Here is a 17,629-nt window from a genome sequence, read left to right as displayed (position 1 = left end):
GGCAAAATGACCCAAAATCCGATATTGATTTCCGAGTAAAATCGAATACTCACTCACCTAGTGAGAAATGAATGCAAACCTCGTAACATGCTACGTAGGACATTGAAGCGATCAATGCAGTCGACGACTACGGCACGCTGTGAAATTTATTCCTCTCACTTGGTTTGTTTTGGCACGCAAATTCGCATTTTTTGCATCCTCCTCTCAGAGTGAGTTGCTTGGTACACTTTCTTTTACTACCGGCAGCGGGACACACGCGCCGATGAATGAAGATATTTTTAACTCAATTGAAACAGTTGATGTAATGTTTGTTACTGTTTTAGCATTTATTACGACTCTTTTCGTCGGTTTCTTCATAACGAATTATTTATATCACAATCAAACAGCAGCTTTCTCGTCGTGTTCTACTACTCTAGCAGTTTTTTACGAATGTACTTAAGTATGTTTAAATCCGCCATCGAAGCGGCGGGCTCGTGCTCGGACATGAAAGCGTTATATTTCGATCGAACATTAGCATCTTCTGGACCCCAATCCGGTAGCGGACTCAAGATTGTCATTAATCTTTGGTTACGGTTTTCGGTCGAGCTTTCCTTGCGCCAGGCATAAATAGCCCAGGTGGGAAGTTGTAGTACGGCAACGGTATACAAACACCAGCCGAGAGCTGAAAAGAAAAAAATTAAGTTCATTTCAAAATAGTTTAAAATCGATTAGCCATACCATTGTAACCCCAAGGAATTTCCTTGGGAACGTAATTTGCAATACTGAACAGTAGAATGATCAACACAACTAAAGGTGTAACAACACCCCAGCAAATACGCCAAAACATGCCGGTCTTCTTCTCCAGCATAAACTCAATGTCCTTGCACACCCTATCGACACCGTAGATCCAGGCAAATGTCAACAGCTCGAAAACTGCCAAAGTTAACGTAACGAACGTTGCCCCGTAGTAGTCCATCACATCCAGCAAAAATAGACCCCCCGGTGTGAGGTAAACCAACCCGAAACAGAATCCCACAAACGCCACCACCAAAACAACCTTCCAGCGTTTCCAGTGCGGGTTTTGATCGTGAATGGCGGTTATCACCGATGTTACAATTCCGATCAGAGTACCGATTCCCAACAGAAATAGCATGAAGAAAAACAGAACCGAAAAAAGCTGCGGCAGGAAATCGAACTTGGCTATGGCATCCGGGTAGGTTTCGAATGTTAGTCCCGGGCCGCTTTTGACTACTTTTCGAATATCGGGCTGTTCGGTGACATGAGCCAGGTGCCCGATTACGGCGAAAACGATGCAACCGGCAATCATAGACGTGAAGGTGTCCAACCAGGTGATGATGACGGCGTGTCTGAAAATAAAATTATTTAGTTTATATTACTGATAACTTTACAATTTCCTACTAACCGATAAATGTCGTTGTGGAAGTTGTTGAAGGACGAATACACAATCAATCCACCGAAACAGATTGTCAGTGAGAAGAAACATTGCGTGACTGCTTCGTACCAAACTTCGATGGTCAACAGTTTGGACCACTCGGGAGTGAAGAAGTACTTGATCCCATTCCAGGCTCCCGGCAGAGTGACCGCTCGGATCAATAGAATGAGGATGATGACATAGGGAAAAATGGCCAGAAAGTAGGAGAACTTTCCTGAACTTTTGATGCCTGTGAATGGGTAAATGTAGGTTATATGATCGTCACCTCAAAAGCCTCTATCAGTTACCTCGAATCAAGATTGCGGTTATGCACACCCACGCGACAACGAGACAAATTACCAGCTTCCAGTCTGGTACTCCAATTCCGTTATCCAACGAAGCGGCTTTATGTAATACAGTATTCCTAATGGATCAACCAAAAAATATTATAGAGTAAAACAAACAAACAACAAACCGTACCTAAAATATAGTTCCGCTGAAGACTGCACAGCAGTTCTGTTTCCCATCGAAACCACCCCAATGTGACTCGAATCCACACAATCCACCCATTCCGGTTGGCATTGACTCCACGGCAGCTCGGCACTGAACGACATCACCAGATATCGAAAGGTTATCGCCAGGATTGCCGCGTAGTAGGTAGTCACCGTGAAAATTGCCATCGTCTGACCGACGCCAATACCTCGCATGGCCGGCGCCAGGTCATACACTTTGACACAACCTCGGTTCGAGAATTGTCCTATCACCATTTCCAGATAGTAGACGGGACGACCGATGATCAGTAGAACGATTAAATACGGTATCACGAACGCTCCTCCTCCATTGTTAAAGGCTGTGTATGGGAAGCGCCACACATTGCCGAACCCAACTGATAACGCTACGCAGGACAGCAAAAATTCGATGTTTTTACCCCATTTTTCTCTTGTCGTACTCGGTGGCTGTTGACTGCTAGTGATGCTGAATTGGTTAGTCAATCCGTTGGAGATTATGCCATTCTATACATAAAATGAAAGAGAAAAGTTGAATGATGACACCACTCGAATCGTTGCATATAAGTGCTCGTTACGTATCCTTAACCCTTAACTTATCGGATTGCAAATAATTAGATATCTCTGACTAAACCAGAAGCACCGTTCACGTTTGGAGTAGTTTAGATAAAAAAAACTGTTTCTTTACAATACTTCATCGACCAAATACAAGGCTTTGTAGCCGCAAGGTTACAGAGTACGCTGTGAAAATCGCGTATTATTGTGATGAGAAAATTGATGAGTTTATTTTTGTTTTGTTAAACAGAACTTAATAATTCGCAATGTTTTCAGAAAACGTGAGAATCTCTAACAGAACTGCCCTATGTGAACTAAATTTATAACTGTGTTGCATTCACAATAGGAAAATTTTTGCAATGCTGTGCCAGTATCTTAATTGGCTCCTGCTTAGTTATTTCTCTAGAGGAGGAATTTAAAGCCCCCAAGATCCGCCACCACGACCTTTCTCTTCAAGCGCACGGCAAACGAATGCTTTGATGATACTACATGCTAACAATGTATATTCTCATTCCCGAATGATCATGGTCACAAATGTCACGAGCTTACAGCATCTACTGCGGATCCGTTCACTTTTATTCGTCACCTTAGTCGCTCCGCATAAAAACTATTGGGATGCATTTTTTGTTGCATCATTTACTCATAAAAGCGAACAAAACAAAACAGAGAAGCACGGTTCAAAACAATCCTCCCTTTCTCCCCCATCCCATCCATCAGCGTCCAGCATTCTAACCATGACAACGAACTCAAGTTGCATAACGCATACCTGACGAGCATCACCACGCTTTACCTACTAGACAACCCGGCTACCCGCGGCGGTGATGGTGAAGCTACATAGTACACAGTTGAAAACATGCGTTGCCGATTAGGGCGGTTCATTAGCTGAGGAGCTATGGAAACCCGACTATCGCCCGCAAAGCGGAAAACGTAAAACGCAAGTAAACTACGACAGGAAAGTTTCACAATTTTTTTTGATCTTACATTTTAATTTGTGTCGTGTAATCTGTAGCAAATCAATGTTGTATACCTAGCAGGACTCATTAGGTTCACTGCCGTGAAACGCATAACAGTCCCATCTGAATTTTCGTCGATTTTGAGTTATGACCTTCAGAGGTTAGAATCGGCAATGCTTTACAAAATAAATGTGAAAAATAATATAGTTTGTTCTGAAAAATTTTCAAAAATTATCAAGTCAGTTTGTCCCATCTTAAAAGTAATCGCCCATCTTAAAAGTAATTACACGGCAGGTAAAATAGAGCGTTCATTCGTGAGTTCAGCTCTAAAATCCACGGACTATAAAAGAAAAGGATTTCAACACCATTCCAATGGTATGATAGGGATATCTTCAGCTTCTAACTTCTTAATTATTATTTAACGATTACTTTCTCATCGGTGCACATGTGAGCATCCACATGTGAGTCTGAGAACTGGGGAGAAAATGGGAGCGCAATTCAAATGACATATTGAAATTTCACAGTAATCACTGTTAACTACTTTTTCTCTATTGTGATAATGGAAAGATATTACTCTGTGCACAAAACACCATATTCAGCCAACTGTCTATAGATAAAGAAAAAATCACAGGAGGGTTGTGTGCAAAGCCACGACCGCAAGGATGAAGTAGAATACTTTTACATGAAAACCCGGCTGCTTTCGTGCCAGTCATTTTTTAATTTGTTGTTCAATTCAATATCGGATAATATACCAATCACATCTTGGCGTTATCGCTGACAGTGCGAATAAAGTATTCCTTGTGATAAACAGTGAAAAGCTGATATAACACTCAAAACTAGACGGCTCACGTGTTGTCGAAATGAGTCAACTTTTCATTGAATGCATTTACTTGTGCCCGCTATCGCACAGAGACTGCATTTCACTAAAGTGCCTCACTGCATCAGCTGCTATCGATGCTAAACCCGCTGCAACTGCTACGCTATCCGTAGCCATGCTAATGTTTTGGCCGCTATACGCTGCTATTGGTATCCGCTATTCCTACATCAGCTGGGACAGCTGCTATCAATGCTGAGATCCGCTGTAACTAGTGCACTATCGATTGCCATGCCACAGCTGTGGCCGCTATCCGGCTGGTATCCACTGCACTGCTACTGCTGCTGCTAAGGGAAGACTGCTGTTGTCGCTGTCCAGAACTATTATGAGCGGCTTCGACTGAAACAGGCTCTTATATAGGGATGAAAAACCTATCGATAGTAGTAGGAAATCATCGATAACTATCGATAGCCATTTCAGTCGATAATTCCCATCCTTACCTTAAACAGACAAATAGCAAATTTAAAATGGCAAGGTCTATGATTCTGTCGACCGTGCTTGGGAAGCAATCATATTAACGACTAATCAGATCAGTAGAATTATTCGCTTCAACAAGGATTGACCATTCTCAATAATGTAGTAGCTTGTCATGATTTGGACTTGATAATTTTTGAATTTTAATTATCCAAAAAAATATTTTCTATGCTGATAATGAAAGCTTTTCGGATGTTGTGCTCATGACTGAAGGAAAAGATAATTTAATTCGTTCTGAGACACGGAGATGAAACCAAATATATATCTGTTCCAAATTTCTTGAAAGTGTAAATTGATTTAAAAGAAAATATTAACTCTTCAATTAGGTTTTCATTTCATCCTGAAAAGGACAATTTGTTGTTTAATTCAATGTTTGATAAGATGCCGATCACATCTTTGCGTTATCACTGGCAGTGCGAATAAAGTATTCCTTGAGGGAAATAAACACTGAAAAAGTTTTCCACACACTTAGATTTTGTTGCCGAGAACTCAACAGCTGACATTTGGTTAAAATTTCGCCAAGCTCCATCAGCTGTTGGGAAGTTTGCCGAGATAAATTAAGTGTGCAGAACGTTCCTTTCATTGGATGCATTTGCTAGTGTGCCTGCTATCACTCAGAGACAGCATTTCACTAAAATGCCACACTGCATCAGCTGGCCCTGCTTATATAGATGCTGAGACCAACGTCAACCGCTGCGCTATCCCCGTTGCCACAGTAGTGGACGCTTCCGTTGCCATTGGTTTCCGCTGCCCTGCTTCACCTGGTCCTGCTATCGATGCTGAGACGCGCTCCGCTATCCTTTGCCATACCACAGCTGTGGCCGACGGCCACTGGCCGTTGTCCGCTGCACTGCTACGGGAGGACTGCTGTTGTTGCAGTCTAGAATTAAAATGAGCGGCTTCGGGTGAAACAGGCTCTTATATGGGCAAAATAGCACATTTCAAATGGCAAGGTCTATGATTCTGTCGACCGTGCTTGGGAAGCAATCATATAACGACCAATCAGAGGCCGAAGTTTTCGTTTTGACAAGGCTTGACTATTTTCAATAGTACAATAGTTTGAAAAATAAAATTACAATTATCTGCACTTGGGAAGAATCTTAGAAGATTTTCCAATCTATTGCTGCAAAAACGAAGGAAATCCATTGAATACTAACTGATTTATTAGCATTTGAAATTGGACATATTTTTCACTTTTTTCGGTTTTAGATTTTCATTTCACATCCCTATGTAGCCGAAATTCCTGAGAGAAGTATTCTACTTCAAAAAAACTAACTGTTGCATTTTTGACGTAGGATTACGTATAACTAGGTATTACGGGCGCATATTGAAAATCTGCAAAAGCAACCATGAAAAAAGGGGCAGGGTTTACGCGCTTATATTTCAGTTATTTTTTATCATATTCATGAGTTTTCGACGTCAATCGCTCGAAAGTTCTTTTACGCTTGGGTTCTAGCAAGAAAAACAATCGATTGTTTGTGAAAAATTCGAAAAATTGGTGAAAAATAAGGATTGCATAAATCGAATCAATCAACCAATAACTGCTGCACAACCGACACGTGAAGGATTTATAGTATGCCTTCATTCAAAAGAAATTATGTTCATCTCGTGCCGGTAGGTTAAATTCACCATCTACAACGCCAAGAAATATACATCAATTTTTGTGGCGACAGATCGTTAACTAAATACCCACTGCTGAATCCCGAATACGTGTCCACGTCACTCGATGTTAGTCTAGTCTTCTCCAATCACCACTAACTCCCACCGATCGGGCGTCGTCATCCACACCACAAATCAAACTAGTACAGGGTCTACCATGGAGTCGCTTATGTCTTTGCTGAATATTATCTTCGCTGGTCGCTTCTCCGACATTTATGCCACGTGGCCAGCCCAATGTAGCCTGCCATATTTTATCATGCGATTGCGCCACATTTCAGTTTACACCGGAACACACACTCGCCGAAAGAAACAATGTACTACCGAGAGCAAAATTTCGTGAAGACATGCATACTGCGGGATCTCAACTGGCTGCGTAGACCGTAAAAGCTCTTTTTTTTTGTGGCTGAACAGCGAACTTCCACACTTTATACCTGCCACGGCCTCAGTCTATGAAACAGGATGCGGAAATCTTATATCCAGAGTTGAGTAGTGCTGCGCCTTAATAATTACTGCAATCGAGCTGGTGGCCCTTTTTGTAGACGGAGCAATTAGGTCCGTCCAACGTGTTCGCTAATAGTTTTTCTTCGGCACAAACTTTCAAGATGAACCGACTCTCGACTCTTGATAGTTCAGCTGAGAGGCCGTCCTTCTTAGCGGCTTTGTGATTTTTTAGCCCTTTTCAAGCTTTTCTGACCTCATCCAAGCCTGGTGTATTTACAACTTGTCCATCCTATCTTCCAGGGTTTTTGATGATGATTACGTTTCTTGCGTTGATGGAGTCTCTTTTCATCAGCTCTAGCCAATTAATAGCTTTCGAGCGTGTCACACGACCTGTTACCACCATCGTGCGTGCTCGGGCCCGGTTTTTCTCGTCCGTGACCTCTAGATTCTTCGCTCCGAACAAAGTGTTGCACGTGGTTTCTACGGTCGTGCCAAACACCTCTAAAAGCTTTCCGAGCATTCACATTCATGGGGCAATACCAGGCGGGATTCATGAGGGTCCGCGCCACCACGAACCAGACCTTTGCGGCATATGACACAATTGAAAGAGATCGGCTATGATAAATTATGCACGAACACAAGCTCCTGGACAAAATTACACGATTGATCAGAGCGACGATGGATTGAGGGACGTTCTCAAGTCCTTCCGAATCTCGATGAGGGTAACGGCAGAATGATGGGCTCTCATGTCTGCTTTTAATATTGCCATGGAAGGTGTTATTAGAAGCTGGATGGACACGATTATAACGATCTTCAGGAAGTCCGGCCAGTTACTTGGCTTTGCCGACGACATTGACATTATGACACGCAACCTTGAGATATTGACGGAAAGTACAGCAGACTTGAGGCAGAGGCCAATCGGGTCAGATTTGTCATAATCACGCCGAAGACAAATTGCAAGAAAGAAGGAGGTCTAGGAAAAATTCTGTTAGCCTCCCACCACGGGTTCCTATTGAAGGTGACAAAATTGAGGTGGTAGATGAAGTTGTGTATTAGTGCTCACTAGTGACCGCCGACAATGACACTAGCAGAAAGATAAAAAACGCATTATGGCCGGAAATCTCGCTTAGTGGCGACGAGCAGCCATGGAGCCATTGGTATAATGGCGTTGGCTCTTAGATACAGAAAAGGCCACACAGGCCTTCGTCTTTTGGTAATAGGTAAGTATAAATATATGCTGCAAATTTCCATACTTCTGGCTGCGACAAAATTTACCAAGATCAGGTCATGCTCATAACTTGTAGCATGAAGGCTGTGTCTCTCTAAAATTGAGCGAAAAACTGTTCCTGACCAATCAGTGTGTTTGCTTCTCTGGTTACGATCTATACATCATTAGTTAGGTACTGTATATTTCAACGAAAAACTAGTTAAACTCTTCCTACCCTTCATCGTCGTTTGTCGTTTATTGGGGCGTACACATTGATCAGACTGTAATTGAAGAACCTGCCCGCTAATAATGACACGCTTGATCAGTTTCCTCTGTGGGACGGAACCAACCGACGCCCCGTTCATCTTTATCGCCAGCACTCTGGACTCACGTCACCCGTTTTTGACTCCCGGGCGTCCTGGACTTGCACTTTAATTTTTCGCAGTTCCCTGGTGCCGGTTCAAGTAGATTTGTGACGTTTCAAGTACCGAGTTTCCAATCATTGGCCCAAAGCAGAGATGCCAGGGTTAGCCCGCTGCGACCTATCACCTTTGCCAAAAATATTCCTTTCTCAACCTCCTTGTGATGCTAACTGAGATACGAGTAGCCTTAGTGAGCATCTTTGGTCGTATGTTAATTGAGAGGGGTCTCCGTACACTTCTGTTCTGCTCTAGCTATCCAATATATTGCGACCCTAGTAAGGGTAGATATCGAGATGCTAGAGCCGCTGAAAAGAGACTCCATCGCCGGAAGAAACGATAGCATTGGGAGCGTATTCTTGCGAAGACGGAAGGTTGCTTCTCCAGGCACGATGCGAGGAGCTTCTATAAAAAGGTCAACGAAATCAGGAATCGAAACGTGTCAGCCCCTGTCATGTGCAACGATAGGGAGGGGAACCTGATAACCGATAAAACAGAGGTTGGAAGGAACACTTCACTGTGCTGTTGAACGGTGAGGGAAACAGTGGAGTCGAAAGGAGCAGGATGACTATTGAGAATGATGGTCAAGCTGTGGATCCACCATCGATGGACGAGGTGAAGAAAGCAGTGAAAGAACTGAGAAACTGCAAGGCAGCAAAGAAGGACGGCATTCCCGCCGAACTCTTCAAAGTCGGGAGCGAACAGCTGTATCGTGCCATCCATCGGATCATGCTGAGAGTGTGGTCTGATGAAGAATTGCCCTCGGACTGGTTGGAGGGTCTCATATGCCCGATCTACAAAAAAGGCCATTGCCTGGACTGTAGCAATTATCGGGGCATAACTCTTCTCAATACCGTGTACAAAATTCTCTCCCGCATCCTGTTCCACAGACTGAGGCCATTGCAGGAGACCTTTGTTTGCGAGTACCAATGCAGTTTTCGAGAGGGACGCTCCACGACGGACCAAATGTTTACCTTGCAACAAATCCTCGATAAATTTCGAAAATTCAACTTGAAGACGCACCATCTGTTCATAGACTTCAGGGCAGCGTACGATTCAGTTAAGAGAAATGAGTTATGGCAGATTATGATCGAACATGGCTTCCCAACAAAGCTGATTAGGCTGATACGTGCCACCCTTGAAAGTTCTACATCAAGCGTCAGGATAGCCGGTGAGATATCGGACTCGTTCGCGACGTTAGATGGTTTGAAGCAGGGTGCACTTATTGTTCAACATCGCATTGGAAGGTGCTATACGTAGGGCTGGTGTGCAGAGAAGCGGCACCATCATTACGAAGTCGCACATGCTTCTCGGTTTTGCGGACGATATCGACATCATTGGTATCAACCGTAGAGCTGTGGAAGAGGCCTTCGGACCTCTCAGGAGGGAAGCTGCGAGATTAGGGCTTGTCATAAACTCTGCCAAAACGAAATACATGGTGGCTGGCAGAGTGCGTGGTAGTCCGTCGAAGGTTGGTGTTGCGGTGGTGCTAGATGGGGAAACATTTGAAGTAGTCGACGAATTTATTTACCTGGGAACATTAGTGACATGTGACAACGAGGTTAGCCGTGAGATAAAGAGGCGGATAGCAGCCGCAAACAGGGCTTTTTACGGATTACGTAACCAGCTGAGGTCCCGCAGTCTGCAAATCCGTACTAAACTTGCACTCTATAAAGCACTGATTCTTCCGGTGGATCTCTACGGCCATGAATCATGGACCGTCAAAAATCTGGCCACGTGGTATGTGGATGGCCCCTTACATAAAACGATTGTAATCCTACGTCAACCATGCGGTCGTACCTCGGATACCAATCTCCTACTTTTTTCCACGTTTAAAAGTGGTTCGTTTAAAAGTGCGACAGCGGACGATCGAAACCGAATATTGATAAGAATGGAAATGAGACGGACGATAATAGAACTGCGGCGACAACTGACTTACAGTTAAATGTGAAGGCCAATTTTGCTCTAGGCAACTTTTATCAAATAACTCAGTGAGATTGATAGTAGGAAAATAAGGCAAAAATTGGATATTGAAAATAGCAAAAGGTTTCATCGTACTCTACTGCAAACTTCAAAAGTAAACAACAGTTTACTCGCCCGCGGCTATAACGTACTTCGAATACTACTTGTAATAATTTTCAGCAATTTTGAAAAAGTATATTTTAATTTCAACTTCGTCATAACGTCAAAGCACTCGGCCCTAGAACAGTTTTGTTTAATATGCGTGAATACAGGATAATGCTTACTTTTTTTGGGCATTTCACACAAAAATTCTCAGTTTTTAACGGATGTCTTTACTTCGGAATAGGTGATTGCAAACATGATCAAAAACTCGTAAACAAATTCAAGATGGCGCCCAAGTTTTGAATACTATTTTCCTACCTTTTTCCTACTTTCAATTTTATTAAACTGATCAATAGAAGCTACGAAAAGTTCAAAAAATCTTTCCATTTCGTCAACCCATTTGCTATAAATTGTAAGTTAACCGTCGTTCAAAGTATAGGTGGAATCCTGACGCCATCAGTTCCACGTGCTCCAAAGATAATTGATACTATTAATGTCATTTTATAGACGTGTTAGTTGCTCGTTTGTATACACCAATGTCAAAAGTTTGACAGAGTTATCGTTCACTGTGTGAGAACAAAAGGGATAAAAAAACGCACACGCACAGTGCATCCATATCTGCCGCAAAATATATCTATATGGGTCATTTCGCTTCTAATGTGCATAAAAAGTACTAACATATCAACAACCAGATTTGACTCCAAGCTTGGAGAATTGCTCACATAAGATCAGCATGCAAAAATTTCTACTTTAGTGCCAATTGGACCACCTCTCGCTCAGTGAGACGCTAGCCTTTTTCAATTAGCATATTCTGATTTCAAATTTGACAATTTCATCATATTCTTGAGAAGGTAGTAATTTTAGGAAATAAAGTTAAATTTATTTTGATTTACTTACGCTTTCTATACCAAGCAATAGAATCCTTGAGATTATGGGTATTCTAGGTGATGTAATTTTAAAGAAATTAGCCAAGTAATTCAGGAAATATATATGTTTTGACCAGCAGTGTTGACAGTTGCTGGGATATCAGTGAAAAATATTTTTAAGTCTTTATGTTGTATTTTTTTTTAAGTCTTTATGTTTTAATTTGAAAATCTCGAAGGAAGGTTTTTATATTGACTAAATTTAATCCAAAATAGATTCTCAAACCCTAATGTTAATAATTTTCCTACGTAGGTACTTACTTCTTAATTTAATTTCAAATATCTCTTTTCCAAAACAAATTGTAAATTGTTATTTGATGATTAACGAATAGTAATGCTCTACTTATTTTGAATACAATATTTTATTTGAATTAAATTAATGTAAAACCTTCATTTCAGAAACGATAATCTATTCCTTTTTTATGAAAACCCAACACTCTGGCTAAAATGTATAGATTTTTTCAATTCCTCGGTTAATCAAATTGCATTATTCAGAAGATTCATTATCAAAAAAAATTCCTGAGATATTTCCAAAACAGGAATAGGAATCGTAGGCCAATCAGAGTAAATTGGACTTTTCTCCTCAAAATACTGCTACTCGAGTTTTGCCGATAATGCTTCGAGGTAATAAATGATTTTCGTGTGAAATTTTCTCAAAAACTCGGTAAGATTATCAAATTCGAAATAAAAATAAACGCATACGTCAAAAATCTAATTTTTCAGATGCAAAAAGAATACATCTGGCATCACTGCTGCGTTATTTGCTACCTCTAGTGCGACTAAACTAGGGTTATTTGAAGGTAAATATTTTTATATTTCAGGCGAAAAAGATAATCGGAGATGGGAGGGTCAAAGATGTGTTTTTAGAAAGTTTTTTTAAAGTAGAATACTTCTCTCAGAAAGCTCGGCTACATAGGGATGTGAAATGAAAATCGAAAGTCGAAAAAAGTGAAAAAAAGTCCAATTTCAAATGCTAATAAATCGGTTAGTATTCGATGGATTTCCTTCGTTCTTGCAGCAATAGATTGGAAAATCTTCTAAAAGTCTTCCCAAAAGAAGATAATTGTAATTTTATTATTCACACTATTGTACTATTGAAAATAGTCAAGCCTTGTCAAAACGAAAATTTCGACCTCTGATTGGTCGTTATATGATTGCTTCCCAAGCACGGTCGACAGAATCATATACCTTAAAAATTTTTATTTTTTTTATTTTGCTATTTGGCCTATATAAGAGCCTGTTTCAGCCGAAGCCGCTCATAATAGTTCTAGACAGCGACAACAGTAGTCGTCCTCCCTTAGCAGCAGCACTAGCAGTGCAGTGGATACCAGAGATGGCGGAAAGCGGCCACAGCTGTGGCGTAGCAATGGATAGCACACTAGTTGCAACCAGGGGTGCCACATTTATATCTGTATTTTTCTTCGAAAATATCTGTATATCTGTATCTCGGGCCAAAAAATATGTATTAAAAATCTGTATCGAGCAAACTAAGAATGTTGGATAGAAAAATTGTTACTCACAGAATATATTTAAACAAATTCAGGATTACAAGCCCCTACAAGTCCCAGCTCATGACTTCGTGGCTCAGCAGAACAAATCCATACATTCTGCATATTCATGGCCATTCGACGATCATCAGACGACCATTCATGCAAATGATCTCTAACGGAAACATAAATTTACCATCCCGCCTAGTGGTGTCTAACATCTCAGATCAAGTTAAGTCATTTGTTTCAATGAATCTTCCCTTCAAAAAGTTGTTTTAAGCGTGCGAAATTCGTTATTCAACCCTTGTCGGTCAGTTGCTGATACGAATTCGGGGAATTGACGCATCAAATCGTTTAAATTTTCCAATTTTACGAACAATTTAAGATTATCAAAGGCTGCCGTTTTTACAACAGGATCGGTGAAATCGCACCTCTTTGCAATTTGTTTCACGAACTTTGCTTAGAAATCCCGACAAATATTTTTAATCATTAGTTTTCGCGTTGCGTCCAAGTCACATACCACTTCTTCTGCATCGATACCAACATAATCCTGATGTTTTTTTTTTACAAAACTTTGTCAATCGTATAATAAAATTCTAACTTTGAAATTGATTTCAGTTCGTCGGAATAACAAAAAAATCTGTAAAATCTGTATTTTTGGGAATATTCTGTAATTCTGTAATACAGATTATGTATTGCTTATTTAGTTAAAAAATCTGTAAAATACAGAAAAATCTGTATGTGTGGCATCCCTGGTTGCAACGGATTCCAGCAACGATAGCAGCTGGGCCAGCTGATGAAGGGACAGTGGATATTAATGGCAGCGTATAGCGGCCACAATTGTGGCGTGGCTATGGATAGCGAATTAGTTGCAACTGATCTCAGCATCGATAGCGGCTGATGCAGTGAGGCACTAAAGTTTATTGCAGTCTCTGTGCGATAGTGGGCACTAGTAAATGCATTCAATGGAAAGTTGACTCATTTTGACAACACGTGAGCCGTCTAGTTTTGAGTGTTAAATCAGCTTTTTACTGTTTATTATATCACAAGGAATACTATATTCGCACTGTCAGTGATAACGCAAAGATGTGATCGGCATCTTATCGGATACTAAAATGAACAACAAATTGTCCTTTTCAGGATGAAATAAAAACTTGATTGAAGAGTTAATATTTTCTAATGAGGTAATTCACATTTTTAAATTTGTAAAAGTTATAAATTTTACTTCATCTCCGTGTCTCAAAACGTACTGAATTATCTTTTCCTTCAGTCATGAGCACGACATCCGAAAAAAATTCATCTCAATATTTTAAAATTGTCAAGCCCCAACCATGACAAGCAACTCACTATATTATTGAAAATGGTCAATCCTTGTTGAAGCGCAAAGTTCGATTGATCTGAGTAGTCAACATTTATTTAATAGAAAAAATGACTGACACGCAAGCAGACGGGTTATCTTTCTTGTAAAAGTATTCTACTTCAACCTTGCGGTCGTGGCTTTGCACACAACCCTCCTGTTATTTTCTGCAGCATAAGATACCTAAATGATATCAAAAAGTATTTTTGGACAAAAATATAAACATGTTAAGTTTTTAATGAAGTGACCTCGACACACAGTTTAGTAAATACACACCACTCCAAGCAATTTAAAGTGAAAGTATGAAAATCAGTCACTACAAAATGCAATACCCTTCCTTTCCGTAACAGTTATTTGTTATTAGAGATGCAGAAAGTAAAAGTAAGGTTTCTGGCAACAACGATTGTAACGCTTTCTATTTTCCTTTTCTAACCAACCATAATGACGTACCCAGCGCCGTTACCAATACAAAGCAGGAGCTACTAAATTGTTGTAAATTGAAGATGGAAAATAATTCAGCCTCTTACGCTAGTTCTTTGTGCGACTTAAATAGTTCAGATCCATCACGGAGGAGCAGCTACAAGATGTTCAATAGGTTTTTCACTACCATTCTTCTCACTGAATCCTTTTTTTTCGTTGTGAACTAGGCTAGGAGGTCATATACTAAATATTTCTGTGATTAACTTATGAATTTTGTATTAAAATCGAAGATTTAAAATTTTACTCACAATGCTACAAATATGGAAACAGCATATTTTTATCGGAATGAAATATCAAAAGTCCTTTAAATCTGAACCAACCTATGGCTTGCATGTCCATGTAGTACACTAACCTAGTCCAACCAGTTTGATTGTTGTTAATAGAACGAAAAGCGTATGGCTCTAATATATGATTTGTTACTATCACGATTGTTGCTTTGTTTTGTTTACCATTGTCTAGCTTAAGAACTGGTGAACAAATACCCGCGAAATTCTTTTTGATTTTGTGCTCAGAAACAGATCGTTCGAAACGATTTTGCAATATAGGTCAATACTAGTTGAATTTGAATTCAGCTTCAATTGACGTTGAGCTCACATGATACAACTGTTGCTGAAATTTTATTGGTTTGACCGACGAACAGGTCGTAAGATAAATCTTTAAAGAACAATTTGTAACACCAATTGCTCAGAATATAATTTTTGTTATCAATTTGGATTTGTTTACATTGTTATTTGTTATCTATGTTTGTTTGCCTTCTAGACGATACAAGGATTTTTCACTTCAGACTGCACTTGGTTGTGTGGACCGTAATGTACTAGCGTGTACTTCTTGCTCTGATACCAGGTATCATTAGTTTTTTTTTTTTTGTAGAAGTAGAAGTATTCAATAAAAGTATTCCGTTACATTTCCCGTAGATATGAACTGACCTCTTGGTTAGAGCCATTGCAAACCACAGTGACTCCCTCGACTGTACATCGATCGACGTTATCCGCCGTATAAGCTTTATTATCCATTTGGGTTTGACAACTATCAGAGACGTTAATACTATGGCACAAGATCTTGAAATTTCTTCTGAAAGGTAATCACACTAACAACGGCCAGATACCGCACCTCACCGCTTAGGAATCGCGATCGCACGTGCTGGAAAGCCTTTTTTCCGTTTTCACTGAAACCGTACCACACATAACCGCACGAATCAGAAAAAAGGCAAACCGTTGCCGATCGAAATGCCCGCTGGAACAAGACTGATTCACCTGCGATTCATGCGATGGCGCGCGCATTAATCGACACTCGAGAATCAGCCATTAGACGTGATCGTAAATGAGGGAAAAATAGTCATACGACTAAGGCCGCGAACTTTATGCGCCCGCAGATGCAATGCAGTGGTGGCGGCGTCTGTCTGCTTACCTGGCCCGAATGCTGCTAGCTGGTGACTCTCGCGTTGGAAATTCTCACCGTTTGTTGATTTGATTGAGAGCAGCAAGATGCGCCGCGACGACAGAATACGTTAAAGCCGACAGAGCGCAAGCAAAAACTGACGTGTGTAGAGTGGCGGGATTTTTCGACCCGAAAGCCAAAACTGGTTTCGCTTCTTAACCAGCAAATTACCCCGAATCAGCCGAAACGCCGGCCAGGCCAGTGTTTAAGTTGTGACGTAGAGCGTCGGTCTGAAAAAGATTTCTACTTAATAGCTACTTTCAGAAGAATTGGTAGGTATATGATTTGGGTATCTTTTAAAATGAGCTTGTCTTTCTATCCATCAATCAACGATGGAACCCTAAAACCGATATGCTTACTTAGGGGTCATTCATGTTTCTTGTGAACAGATTTTTGATAAATTTGAAGCTTGCAAAACAAAATTTACTTGGGTCTCAAACTCCTGGATTTTGATCAATATCGCCAATTTCAATGACTGAAACGAAAACTCTGATTAACTAGCTGTCTTACGAATACATAAAATACCGTTCAACACAGAAAAATCTTTGAAAAAACATCAAACAAAAAAATTCAATCAAAATGTTTGTGTTTGTACTTTTTTATGGGCGTTTCGAGTATTTCGTCTCAAAACACAGGTGGCTCCAAAAGTTGCTGAAATCATGTTCCCTAACCTTTTGTATTATGAAATTGCAAAGAGACCAAAAATTCCACTTGACATCATAAAACATTATTGGTGATTAAAAATGGCATAGAACGTTGTTATTCATTTGCCATAAAGCATTAGTCACGCAGCATCCGAAGTCAAAATGAATCAGTTCTATTTCGGAACAGGTTTAACGTTCGAAAAATGAGACAATTCACATATATTTACATAGACCGTTGGTCAATCTGAGTTTCCATTTGATTTCACGATTTCTTTTTCTCTGCAGCATCCTCGCCTGTCGCCGGGCCACTCTCCTTTAGTTTTAGTTTGACAATCGGCCAATATTTCTAGCTTGGGTGAAATTGGTGGTAGTTTACGTAAGTTTTAACATTTTTCCAAAATTTACATAATGTTAGATTTTCAACATGGGTATTAATATACAATATTCTATTAGGAACTCATTAATATATATTGTTTCTTTTTCGGTTCAATAGGCTGCAGGGTGCAGGTTTATGTCGTATTACATTTTATTCTGATGCAAATCCGACAAGTACACCAGAAACGAGATTTCCTATCAAAAATTGTTTTTTTTTATTAATAATAGGAGACATTTCTTCCAATAAAAAACATATTGTTTTTTTTCCGCTTAATGCGAACTAAACCTAAAGATTTATCTATTAAAGAAATAGCATCCGTGCATAATAGCCAGCAAATTAGTTTACTGTTTGTCCTAGAAAAG

General features: G+C 40.2%; 1 protein-coding gene across 1 annotated transcript; it reads right to left on the bottom strand.

The window, feature by feature from the left end:
* Positions 1-296: 296 nt before the first annotated feature.
* On the bottom strand, positions 297-16,211 carry LOC129722370 (sodium-dependent nutrient amino acid transporter 1-like). The gene is made up of 6 exons (XM_055675763.1): positions 15,737-16,211; positions 1,892-2,424; positions 1,720-1,835; positions 1,403-1,661; positions 718-1,346; positions 297-661 (listed from the first exon to the last, which is right to left on the bottom strand). The coding sequence occupies exons 1-6, from the start codon at positions 15,821-15,823 to the stop codon at positions 408-410; spliced, it is 1,878 nt and encodes a 625-aa protein (XP_055531738.1). The 5' UTR covers positions 15,824-16,211; the 3' UTR covers positions 297-407.
* Positions 16,212-17,629: the final 1,418 nt, after the last annotated feature.

This window comes from Wyeomyia smithii, chromosome 2 (assembly GCF_029784165.1).
Source record: "Wyeomyia smithii strain HCP4-BCI-WySm-NY-G18 chromosome 2, ASM2978416v1, whole genome shotgun sequence".
Lineage (NCBI taxonomy): Eukaryota > Metazoa > Arthropoda > Insecta > Diptera > Culicidae > Wyeomyia > Wyeomyia smithii.
This window is presented reverse-complemented; position numbering and strand designations above follow the sequence as displayed.

What these genes read in the sequence shown, in the direction of transcription:
- LOC129722370 (XM_055675763.1), bottom strand. Translation starts at nt 15,823, where the DNA reads ATGGATAATAAAGCTTATACGGCGGATAACGTCGATCGATGTACAGTC. An exon ending in TCAGCGGAACTATATTTTAG is followed by an intron (nt 1,836 to 1,891) that starts GTACGGTTTGTT and finishes TTGATCCATTAG; the next exon opens with GAATACTGTATTACATAAAG. An exon ending in AACCGCAATCTTGATTCGAG is followed by an intron (nt 1,662 to 1,719) that starts GTAACTGATAGA and finishes ACCCATTCACAG; the next exon opens with GCATCAAAAGTTCAGGAAAG.